This window comes from Thunnus maccoyii, chromosome 5 (genome assembly GCF_910596095.1).
Source record: "Thunnus maccoyii chromosome 5, fThuMac1.1, whole genome shotgun sequence".
Classification (NCBI taxonomy): Eukaryota; Metazoa; Chordata; class Actinopteri; order Scombriformes; family Scombridae; genus Thunnus; species Thunnus maccoyii.
The window spans coordinates 17,552,547-17,565,360 of NC_056537.1; the positions used below are offsets into that span (position 1 = coordinate 17,552,547).

General features: G+C 39.6%; 1 protein-coding gene across 6 annotated transcripts in view; it reads right to left on the bottom strand.

Annotated features, from left to right (window-relative positions):
* fkbp16 (FKBP prolyl isomerase 16) overlaps nucleotides 1-12,814 on the bottom strand; it is a 70,430-nt gene that overhangs the window by 2,743 nt on the left and 54,873 nt on the right. For all 6 annotated transcript variants that reach the window (XM_042412997.1, XM_042412993.1, XM_042412996.1 and 3 more), the window contains 3 exons: nucleotides 2,763-2,980; nucleotides 551-732; nucleotides 219-296 (listed from right to left, as the gene is read on the bottom strand). In XM_042412997.1, the coding sequence (XP_042268931.1) occupies nucleotides 219-296; nucleotides 551-732; nucleotides 2,763-2,980 (478 nt within the window). The remainder of the gene's footprint in view (nucleotides 1-218; nucleotides 297-550; nucleotides 733-2,762; nucleotides 2,981-12,814) is intronic.

A 12,814-nucleotide genomic window follows, 5' to 3' on the forward strand; every position in this document is an offset into this window, starting at 1 on the left:
AATTTACTTTTAATCTTTTATAATGACACAATCGGGAGGTCTTTTGGAATAAAAACAAATTTAGTGAGTACCCATCATTTTGTACTGATTTCAGCAGCTTTAGTAATATTAGAAGGCTAATTTTAAAACGACCTTCCTTGCATGTGAGGGACGGGTAGGTGGATGGATTTGGAGGACACGTTGCGAGGGGATGGACAGGCTCACCCACATAATCTCACCTTGGTGGCCGGCTCCAGTTTCAAGGCCTTTTTTAACACCTCCATTGCCTCTTTGTACTCAGCCATGTCTGACAGGAGCTGAAAGAGATTACAGTGAAAACAGAGCCGGAGGACCCATAAATCAAAACAGGCAGAGAGCACATAGCAATAATGTAGCTGCTATTTATTCCTCAAAAATAATTAAAACTAATCCCATATTAAACAAATTCATTTTCCTTCCAGGAACTGTCCCTCCAATAATCATTTATGGTCTGATAAGGATCAAATGAGACGCTCCTCCTCGCAGTCACAGTGATGTCTCTCAGTAATAACACTATAGGGTGGACCCTCACCTTTCCCGTCCTGAAAAGCGCCTTGACGTTGTTTGGCTCGAGGGCCAGAACGTCCCGGCTGGTGTGCAACGCCTCGTTGTACTGCTCCAGTTTGAGCTGAGAGGCGGCCAGGTTGTTTAAACACTTCACCCGGTAGTCGTGCACCTCCTCCTCCTCTGCCTCCACGCCACCATCGTTACCATCTGTACAGACACATAGCCATACCGCCTCTGACATTTCATGTGGAGTTGAGTCTTTTTATTCTTGACATAAACACACTGTGGACACAAAGAAGCTGAGATGTTCGACTGGATTAGTCACAATATTTAATCCTGGAGAGCAGTTCTAGGAAATATTATTGAAACCAGTTGGACTTTCAAGGAGAAACATCCATTGGGTGTCATTATGAAGACAGTTCATGCTCCTTTTTTTCAATCAGCTGGATACTATATCACCGCCCCCTCTGTAATAACAGCATGGTTTCATCATCAAACCCAAACATGTCCAGCTGAATACGGCAGTGACCCGAGTAATGAGCACTTGTTAGTGGTGAGGAATTTTCATACTTGGCCCTGAACATGATGGGTGATAAATGTTAGAAAATCAGGGAGCACATCTGTCTTTTTATTACTTGTCATATCTTAAATTTACGGTTGAATTTCATTCAGCCAATTTTATTTGGATTCAAAGTTGGATTCTTTAAACCAGATTTTTTTGGCCACCTGGAGGCAAAACTGTAAACACAACACTAACATCTTATCAAGCCGGTACCGTGAACGTGATAGCAAAGAGTAGCCCAACTGCACATCTAGCAGACATGGAGCAACATTTTCATTTATTTGGAGTCGTGTTCCTGATAACCTGAAGAATGGATGATCCATGTTTACTCTCTAGTAGCTCTGTTTTGATCTCCACCAACTCTTTAGGTAAACATCTGGCTCTTTAGCTATGAATGCTCCACTATGAGCACCAGCTGATCGTAGAGTTTGTCTGCTGTTTGGTGCTGGGCAGGTAGTGTACAGTGAGTTTGTCAGAATTTTTTGGCTTTTTTGGCTGAAAACGATGCTAATGAGAGCGGTGAGTGAGTCAAAACAGTAGAATTGTGGACTGTAAAGCCAAAACAATGAGTTAAAAGATGCTAAAAAAAACTCCATAGAGCTCAGGGAAACTGCAGAGTTGGTGATAATTCTCTGTGTGTTCATCATTTGGAGCGACCACTCTCATATTACACATAATCATTTGATTCATTGATATAAAAATATTGATGCAATACAGCTATAAGCTCCAAATCTCTGGAATCCATTTAGCTATTTAGCCTGATAGCAATATGATAATGTACATCCATCACACAAATTTAAAGTTTTCTTACTTAAAATTAAACCAAAACAAAAATAAACCTAAATATTGAGCAAGAAAGTTCATTCTTGACCTTGAAAATAGAAAAAAGAACTCAAAGTCCTCTTACTTGCCTTTTCCATAGCTTTCAACCACATCTCCTGGTTAAACAGCTCATTTCTAATGTTTGTGTTTGTGCATGACTACCAGTTAATTGATTAGAATGATTTATAATCTCCACGTGTCATGAATTGTATTTGTAAAATGATAGGCCTAAAATGACCCTAAAAGAGTAACGTGTTAGCGTCTCTGCATTATTATTATTATTTCCTGGTCATCTTCTCATCCGCTAATTACGCGATCTTGATGCCCTGATAAACTCGTCTCTTCAGTGTTGCGGTGAGTTCACTCACCGCTCAGCCATCATTGATACATTATGAAGCAGTCCATGTTTTTCTCTTCACCGACTCATTCAGTCACACTGTCCTCTCGGGCCCACCCTGCCTCGTCAATGATTAAAGCGATTAAGAAGGTGGAAATGATATGAAAGTTGATTAGCTCTGATTATGCAAAAGAATTAAGCAAAAACATTTACGGTGGCACTCGGCTCAGATGGATGTGCCTCTGCATCGTGATGGCGTGATTAGTGTGATGGCGGACTGGAGCAGAGTGCTAAACTCTTATGTCATTTAGGGCCGAGATTGATGTGGAAATGTCGTGTCTGAGATCTGCATCAAGTGGTCTGTTTTCGTGTTTGTGTCACTTTTTGTTGTCTTTCCATTTTCACCCTTTTCCCGGGGAGGTAATGCTCACATCAACTACTGTGACACTTTCCTGGTATAGCCGACAGTATGGAAATATTTTCTATGAATAAATTCAGATTTTGATGCTGGGTTACCTCTGCTGCGTGTGGTTAGCACATCCAGAGCCATACAATAGGCTCTTGCAGCCATGCTGTATTCCTCCCTCTGGAAATGAAAGTTTCCTCTCTCTCGCTTCTGGTTGCCGATGCGGATGCGGTCGGCTACAGGGAGAGTTAGTGGGTCTGGTTTCTCTCTAACGTCCAGCAGCTGGAGCTGGTAGAGTAAAGGAGCCCAGGCGGGAATATCAGGCTCCCTGCAAACAAACAAACACACACATAATCAATATCATCACAGGGCAAGGAGTAACTTAGAGTTAACTCTGCGTCAGATGTCTTGTGAAATCCTCCAGAGAACACATTTTAAAATCAATCAAGAAATCAATCAGTTATCATGTGAAACTCAGCTTCAAGAAAAGCAGAAACAAACATCCTGCACCCCAAACTTTGTAGCTCACACATGAAACCTGATCATGTTCATAATACAGTTTGAGCTGAGCAGTATTGTATGTTATAAAAAGTATAAAATATTTGTATAACAATAGTCCAAAATGAAATATAGTGTGTATAAACAGTAAAATCAAAACCAAACTTTACATTTATTCTTGACCGTTTTAAGTAATGATAATAAGTCCAATATGATTGCCTACATGGTTTCACACTGACAGTAAACACAACTACAACAACAACATTTCAACAGAGATATGACAGGTCGTTAATCTCGGACAATTAACTCTGCTTTCATCAACACACCTCAGAAATCCACAACCGCTGCCAGCAAACTATTTGTAATCCACAAATTCAAACATTCTGTGCACCTCTTGACCTCCTACTGCTGCTCCATAAATTACAGCTCCACCTGTTTCTTTATTATCTGTCTAACTGTCTCCAATAAGAACAATTTATGAATATTTTCTGTATGTCTTATGTGCACTGTGGAAAATCATCCCCTCAAATGACGTTGGGAATTTAACTGCCTGTCAGTGTGGAATTGGAAAGTGGGAAACCTGGAAATTATTTCTCTGCGCTTATATGATTCTCTAAGATGCATCTACCCGATGTCTCGATAACAAATGATACAGAGAGTGAAAATGATCAACAACTATTTTATTCATCAAGAATCTGTCAGGAGGTATTTGCATCTATGACACATTATAACAAATTTCAAACTCGAGAAAATGAAGCGAGTGCATGATAATCAAGAACAGCTCGGTTTTAATACTGGACACAAACTGAAACTAGAAACACTTAACTTTGCAGGATTAGTTAACCTTTTGATACTTTCGATATTAAACAATTTAAAATTAAACCTTGTTTGATCTAATATAGAGCTTCAACAATTAGTTAATCAATTAGTCAATAGACATAAAATCAAATGACAACTATTCTGAATATTGATTAATCGTTTCAGTCATTTTTCAAGCAAAACTGCTAAATGTTTTCTGGTTCCAGCTTCTCTACTGTGAGGATTTGCTGCTTGTCTTTTTCATGAATAACAGAATTGAATATCTTTAAGTTGGATTGTTGGTTGGACAAAACAAGCAAATTGAAGACAACACTGTGAGCTCTAAGAAATTTTGAATGGTGTTTTTTCACTATTTTTTAACATTTCATCAACTGTGTGATTCATCAAGACAATTATCTGTAGATTAATCAATAAGAAGAAATAATCATTGCAGCTCTCATGTTTATTTCTGTCTTGAAAACAATCTCCTGTGCTTTTGTTTACATGTAGTACAGTTCACTCATTACACAGCATTATCTTTAACATGTTTACATTCCTCAAGATAAGCTTGTTAGGACTGAATCTAAATTTAGATTCACCATATTTCAAAGCCAGCATAACTAGCTGGTATTACCAAACACGTGCAACATAACAGTTAATCTCACAGGCAACCATGTATGTTTTTCTGAAACAGAGATTTTTGTTGGGGATTTTTAATTTCAGAATTTGTAAAACAGCTACAGCTTCTCTGTCACACTCAGACATTATGGGCAGCCATATCAGTGCATCTGCTGCAGTTTTATAAATAAATAAATAAATTTAAAAAAAAAACAAGAAAGCCTTGAGGAAGTACGTTCTTTGAAGTGAAGTAATGACTCGGTTGAGCACAAGATTTTCCAATTTGATGTGAAGTTGATGCTCTCCCGTCAGCACAACATGAGTGGCGGCACTGAGTAGTTCAGGGCTTCTTCTTGAGTATTTTGAACAAACACATGCAAACACAGTCTATGAGGGAAGCAACAAAAGATCAGTGACACCAGAATATCTAAACAAACTGAAGATACATCATGTTTTTTGACGATATATTTTACTTTTTTCACAAGCTTTCACAGCTGCTCTCTGTGTGTAGATTGAATTTCACTGTACTCAACAGCTCACACACCTTTAAAAAGCAACACCTTTTAAAAGACGTCTGAGTGATTCCGGCTCGTTTAAGCAGACAAGAATTTGAAACTGGTATGAACCTGTGAGCTGTTGACAGCTTCAGCTTATTCAAGAGTCACTCAGAAGGAAAGTTAATTTGGTTTTCAATCATCTGGCTCCTGTGACCACACGGCACACAATGGTCCATTATCAGTTACTCTGTGGAGGCTCTGATTCCAAAGGTGTGTGTTTCTGTGCATGTGTGTGTGTGTGAGAAAGAGAAAGAGAGAGAGAGAGAGAGAGAGATGGTAAATGAGTTCAGTAACAGCTTGACTACATTTGACAAAGCTCATGTTGGAAGGAAGTACAGCTTCCCACAGACCCCACCCAGTGACTGTTTTCTGCGAAGTGATAGTACTGGGAGTTGTGTCATGTCATGAATTATTTAAACTGGTTGTGTCAATGACACAATTTATGTCTGTCTAACAGAATTAGTTGTATCCCCCAGTTACTGGGAGGCTGTGTCAGCAGGTGGGATCAGATTACCCTTTCACCTCTCCTCTCTGGAGACCACGTCCGCTGTCACAGGACACACAGGAGTGTGAAATCTGCAGCTGAGCCGAGGCCTCAGAAACCTGAGCCTCTATCCCTGCGCTCAGGACTGTAGGAAGTAGCGATCAGAGACATTATCGTTCAGGGTTGGGAATATGTAGATGCAGGTCTTTTAAAAGCCAGTCTGAACTATTTTTGACAGCAGCGTTTAGTCCTGTCGACTTGTTTTTGCATACCGCTGCATGTTTACGAGGATCAGAGAGTGATCAGCCGAGTTGTGTAACAGGCGTTTAGGAGCAGCAGAGAAAAGAGAGACAGTTGATTCATGTATGAAGAACGTACAGCGCATGGGTTGGGTTGCACTGGGTAATGTTAGTCTTTCAGGCCTCATACTGTACATCTGAGCATTAGAGGTGGATCCTTTCCTGCTAATGTCATGCATTTTGCCGGCATACTAAGAATGTGACACCATCACCAAATGATTCACTGCACAGTTTGTACAGTGCATGAACATACTGCAGCTATTGGTTGTCCTCGCATACTTTCTCTACTCTTATCTGGAAATATTACACAATATTCTGAAGGCTGCGTATTATGTAACAGTGCACGGAGTATAACAATAATACACACAGTGTCCTGCCTACTGTGCCCTACTAGTGCCTGGTTCCAGATTAAATGGACTTCACAGAATTCATCTTTGAACTCCTGAAAATTTTGTTTTTTACACTACTGAAGAGATACCGGTGCACACTGAAAGTCCAAATAACTGTTCTGCACCATTCTGATGGCTCACTGTGAAACATGTTTAAAGTGAGCTTGATTTCTTTATCAGTGCAAACACAGTGGAATGAGAAACCTGCCTCGGAGTCGTTCTAGTCACTTGTTATGTCACAGTTCACAGATAATGTCCCAGATACTAATTATGAAGCAAAGTCTGAAATTACTTCCTCGCTCACTCATTCATTACTCCCTGTGCAGTGGTGGAGGAAGTATTCATATACTTTAGTAAACAACAATGCAAAAAGTATCAAAAGTAAAAGTACTAAATGTAGAAAAGTGTCCCCTGTGATTGTTATACTTTTGTTATTATTATTACAGATGCATCACAGTTTACTGCTGTAGTGGGTCGAGGTGGAGCGTCTTTTATATTTTGTTGAGTAGTTTTGTCTACAACAATGCATCAGATTTCATAAACTCATCAAATGTTTTGTATGTGAAATATGAATTAGTGCAGTAACTATTGCTGTCAGATAAATGTAGCGGAGTAAAGAGAGAAAGTCCAATATTTCCCTCTGAACTGTATCAGAGCTGTTTGGAGTCCCAAAGTGTTTGGTGGAGAAAATAGGGACAGATACAAGATTAAACTTCTCCGTTCTAACGCCAAAAAAGATAGAAAAATTAAGGATTTGAAAAATAAATTGAGCAAGTAAAAGGTAAATAAAAGAATAAGATAAAGTTTTATTTAATGTCATCAGCTGATAGCTTTTTTACCAACTGATTAGAGGTTAAAGGAGGTCAATTCCTTTTTACACTCAATTTAATTACTTAACTAACAGTATTATTTGTTGATATATTCACATATATTTCTTACTTGATAATCTTTTTCTATCTTCTGTTATTTTGAGGCTCCATAGAGTAGAACTATAAAGCAACATAAAATAGAAATAATCAAGTAAAGTACATTTACCTCAACTTTTAAATACAAAAACTTTAATGTACTCGTTTACATTCTACAACTATCATGGAAAAGACATTCAATAATTCACTCTGTTATGAGCAGTAAATTGAGATGGTGTGCACTTAACAATCATCATCATCATTTTGCATCATAACTTTAAGATTTAGTGTCGCACGACTGTAATTTCACATCTGTTTTTCATTCTATTGAGGGAATTTTTGAGGGCGCTGTGTGGTGCATTAATTTAACACTCAAAATTGTGAAGGATAAATATAGCGCATAATTTAGTAAATAGAGTGATGTTGGAAACACTCAACATATCAGACTAAAGTAGCTTTACAGATATCTGTTCTACCTTACATGACCTCTTAAGAGTAGTTTATAATGTATATCGGCCTTTTATCAACAACAGAAAAACTACAAAAACAATCTACATCTATATATCACCACCTAAGGCAACAGGTCAAACTGATTTACTGTACGTCTCATTAAAAAGAGGAAGGAAACAGGATATTTGATCAGGTCACAGTTGTGTCAAACAGATGTCATGATAGTGAGCTGAACAGTGTTTGGTTAGTAAATAACCCAACAGTAAAAACTCTTTACTCGGTGTGTTATTTGATATTGATTTTTGTTTTCTTTCAGAGGAAACACACCCACTCCGCTGCTCATGACTCACACAGATTGGGACACATTAGATGAGTCGTGATGAGTCATTTCTTATTAATCGATGCAGGTACAGCTGCCTCAGTGTTAACTGTACAAACTAAATGCACCACGTCAAAACTTAATGAATCCCAAATGATGCGTTACCCTACACACTCACTCACGGACAGCTTACAGCCTGAAAAGAAGCAGCCTCTCACTCGCAGGATTCAACGGGTGACCTTTGAGACGTAATGTCATTAAGTTCAGCAGCTGATATGCTCAAGCAGTAACAGCCTGCTGCACTCTAACTAAGGATTTATGTTCAAAACACTGAAGACTAATGTGAATAACTGAGCATGAGTATTAAACATAATCGGCATGACTGGCGAGCCGTTGACTGTAATCTGAGAATGCAGCGTGCTGACAGATCTATAAGGTCTACGGTGTCATGTGGGTCACTGGTGATTAGCGCCACAGCAGTTAGCTGCTGCGCTGAGCTCAGCCAATGAGCCCCCGGGGTCTTATTAGTGCAAACAGGAAGCAGAGGCTGGTCAGCGGGGTAAGATCCCAGTGAAATCTGAAGCTGCCAGTTTAGCTCCGGTCCAAGTCCTGAAAACTGGGCTGTCAGTCTCTCTGCTGCTCGTGAAGCGACTCGTACACCGATCACAAAAAGATGATGTTTAGTTTTCAAGACTGCCATAAGAATGACACAGCTTGTTGTGTTATTGTTGTTTTACAGCACAACATGGGAATTAGTGTTGTGTAATGCTGTAAGAGTCGCTACTGTCTTTACTTTCTCAGCCTCGGTAACCTCCCGTTATTCCGACTTTGGAAGTGTTCACGCATTATTCCATTATTACCCGCCACTGTTGGGGGTCACGCCATTTAAACAGCTTTAATGAGCCACTTTTGCTGTGTTACATATTTGGAGTGGTTCATTATAGTTTATATTAAAGAGCCACATCTTCAACACATTTTACATTTTAAATTTGCTGTAACAATCATATTAGTGTTAGAGCTGGAATGCAGGACTTTCACATATAAATGAACATCCGTTACATTCAAGCCTTTGCTAAATGAGTTCACACAATTCTGATTAAGTCTATCACTGCCAGGTAAATCTCTCTGTATGTCGCAGTATACCAGAGTTTTTAAATCTGGTGCCTGTGGTGACTTTCCCGCACTGGTGCAGCAGTAGTGATGCGTTTTATGTAAACCAGCAATGATTGGTTTACGACTGTCAACCAGGGCAGACTGTTCTCAGTCAGCCCCAACCGCGTCACCAGGGCGGGGACCAGTTCACATAAAAAGTGTCAGGGGTCTGCAGCGATGACATCGACAGTGTTTGTCTCAAAACCAGCAGGAGGAGACAAAAGTTCCGCACTGCAGGTTTAATATCGGATTTTATTTAGATACCAATGATGATGGCTTAATTTGCAGCCATTTTTAGTTTGTCGCCACGTCTGTAGTTCTTTTCACCAAGTGGGAGACGTCATAGTGAATGTTTTTTCCGACTCAGCAACTCATAAGCACAATCTGAACAAAATAACGCAAGTTTATTGCTAACGTCAGCATGCTAACATCAAAACTGCAATGTTAAAATGCTGATGTTTACACCATTTGCATTCTGTTCACCAGGTTCACCATCTTAGTTTAGCGTGTTACCATGCTAACATTTGCTAATTAACACAAAGTACAATTGAGGTTAATGGTAATATCATTAGTTTTGCAGGTAGAACTGGACAAATTTAAATTTTGAGCTGATGATGACCATAGAGGGAAAGTCAGGAGAACAATGAGATGAATCATCCAGGCAACATTAAAGTCTGTACAAAAAGACTTTTCAGATATTTCAGTGTGAACCCAAGTTGAGGCCAGACTGAATCCCTGGAGCCATGTCTCTGGCGTGGCTAAGAATGGGCTCATCGGTCAGAGAAGGTTGAGAAACTCTGAATGATCCTGTAATAATAACAAAAAAAAGTCTTCTGAGTCATGAAATGTTCTGTTCATCAAAGCATTATGTTGTATGTATTTTTGTGGGTTTATTCGAAAATGAAAGAGTATTTTTTCCTTATTTTCAAACCATCTTGCAGAGAAATGACCCTGCTAGTTGTCACATGACCCGAACCAGAGTAAAGGTCAGTGAGAAAAGACACAGAGGGATTTTTTGGTCGTCAGCAGCAGGATAGAGCCTGAGGGGGGGGGTGAGACTGAGGGATGAGCTAAGTTAAAGATGTGAGACATTTGATGAGGCAGCAGCTCTGACAGGTTCAGGTCTTGGTCTCAGCTCACGTATACAGACTTTCTTTGCCCACATTTATGGTAAAGTTTACTGCAGGTCACTGAGGAAACCATGACTAACTATACACTGACAAATAGCTGGTTAGACATTATACAAATTTCAGCAAACATATCAAAAGTTGTTATAAATAGTAACAAGAATGAATGTAATATAATTAAAAATAAAAGTTCATGTCAGGATTTTTAAACTATATTTTTTAAATGGGTTTCAGGCTGCTTGTTCATCTTCACTGTAGCTACCTCAGCAGCTAACGGTTGCCAGAAGCAGTTAAATTAACATTTGTCACGATGATCGGAGATGTATGCCGATTTCAGAGTTGTTATGCTGTACAACTTTGTCAATCTCATCCATGCTTGTCACCATTTTTGTGGCCATTTTTCTGTTGCCGGTGTTCTGGCTGTAGCACAGGAAGATGAGGCCCCTGTTTTTAATCACGCTAAACCTCTGAGTGGCTTGGTTGTTTCTCGCACTGCAGGGAAAAGTCATAAATGAGCACAACAACGAAAACATCTGAGATTCAAGAACGTTCAAGAAGTGATTCAAGAAGTTTCGAAACAGACATAAACCTAACTATAATATACAACAATATAAACCCTTTTCAGGATCATAATTTCTTTATATTTATTGCTCCCTGCCATCAAAAAAGTCAAAAGCATCTCAGTATTTTAAAAGGTAAAATGAAAGAAATGTTGTCCTCAAAGGTATCATGTTTTGCAGTGACCTTACACCACAACTCAAGTTGTTTGTCATTCAGCAGAGTGTTAATAGTCTGGCATTTGTGTGACGCCATTGTATTTCTTGTATTGTGACAGTAAACAGATCAGATTAAAAGGCTTTCCATCCAGCGTTTGTATGAATGGTGTGATAAGGAGTACTGTCTCTTCCCCTCTTGTGTCATGGGAAGTTATGCATTCATTATAGATGCATTCAATTCATGTGTTGCAGTTCAGCCACTTCCTCATTAAGCTGTATGATAGTGCTGCTGACTCACCCTGTTATCTGTCATGCGGACCCCTCGCTGCTCTGAATGAAAGGAAAAACTCCCTCAGAGGGAAAACAGTGGTCACTTTGACGTCATGCTCTCCGCTTTAAATGATGGAAAGGCCAGCGACGTACCTCTCTCTGGTTTCTATGGTTACAACCTCAGATAGTACACTAATATACTGTCATAAATGTGGTGTGCAGCTTGTATGATAATACCAAAGCCAAGAGGATTTATGAGCTTGTTTATTATTTTTTTTACAGCGGTGAAAACAGGTCTTTTGCTGTTGTCATTCAGTGTTGTGTCTGTTTTGACTCTTGGATGGACATACAGCACCAGTACAGCCGTGCAAAGGAGCTTAGTTTTAATCCTGCCATTGGTGAGACGTCACAGCTGTTTTTCCTCGCCTGCTGCCACACTAGTTAATTTGCAGCAAAACAGCCTCCTATTACAGTCAGAGATCTAGAAACTAACAGTGTAAGGCCTTTCAACTGCTTTCCTCTCCTATTTGTTTTTATTTCCTCCTCTGGCAATGAGCCAATGAAACTGTGCTCGCAGGGATCAAGGGCAGCTACTGCCTAGATCCTGGTTGTTGAGCTCCTCAAAAGTCCCCATATAATCTACAGCAGATACCTAGGGAGAGGCAGGGAGACAATAAATAAAACCAGTGGCTAATTAAGTTGCTATAGCAACTGTGTTAGCAAATAATTCTGTACTTATGGTGTGTTCAGACAGATTGTGAGGGAATTTTCACTTTGCATCATTGGCGCGTATTTGACTGCCAGGCCTGTTCACACCAGCTGTACATTAGCGTAAGCTAGCTAGCAACAGACGCACCGACCGTGTCTGTGGGAGTGTCTGTGTTTTTGTGTTCAGTTCAGCCTCTAACTGAACTCAGAGTTCACCAGAGACTCCTGATTTTTTTCTGTTATTTCCCTCCAGTCTCTCTCCTTTCCCCTCTCGTCTCTGTACATTCATGAAGCAGATTCATAAAGCTCCGGGATACATGCAAAATTTTTGCTCCAGTTGAAACTCGCGGGGATGCCTATACTTGCGTTTTTGAATTGACTTTATATGTAGTCGTACCACTTTGCGTTCCGTCTGAACACACAGTTAGAATTACTGTTTTTCTGGCCACCTGACTACTGTCTAATATTCACTGAAGTTTTAGCTCTGGCTTGGTCTTCACCAACTATTGAGAAAAATACCTGTCTCTAGCTTGCTAGATGTTCGACTTTATTTACGAGTTACTTCTTAACTTTGTATCTTTGCTGTTTTTCATGTTTGGGAGGTGGCTGCTGAAACTGTCCGATGAGAGCTATAAGACTCAATGATACAGCCAGTGTGCAGCCAAGTAGCCAAAATGATGAGCTAAAAGTAGCTAAAAGCTGCATAGAGCTGGCTGTTCTTAGTGGTTTCAGCGCTTCAGGTCACCCTGTCACATCATTTAGTGTGGAAAAAAAAATAATCACTTAATGGAGCATAAAACAATAAATCCTCATATAACTGAACACGTGAACAAGTGTGATGAATAATAAAGATGTTTATACATCACAACAAG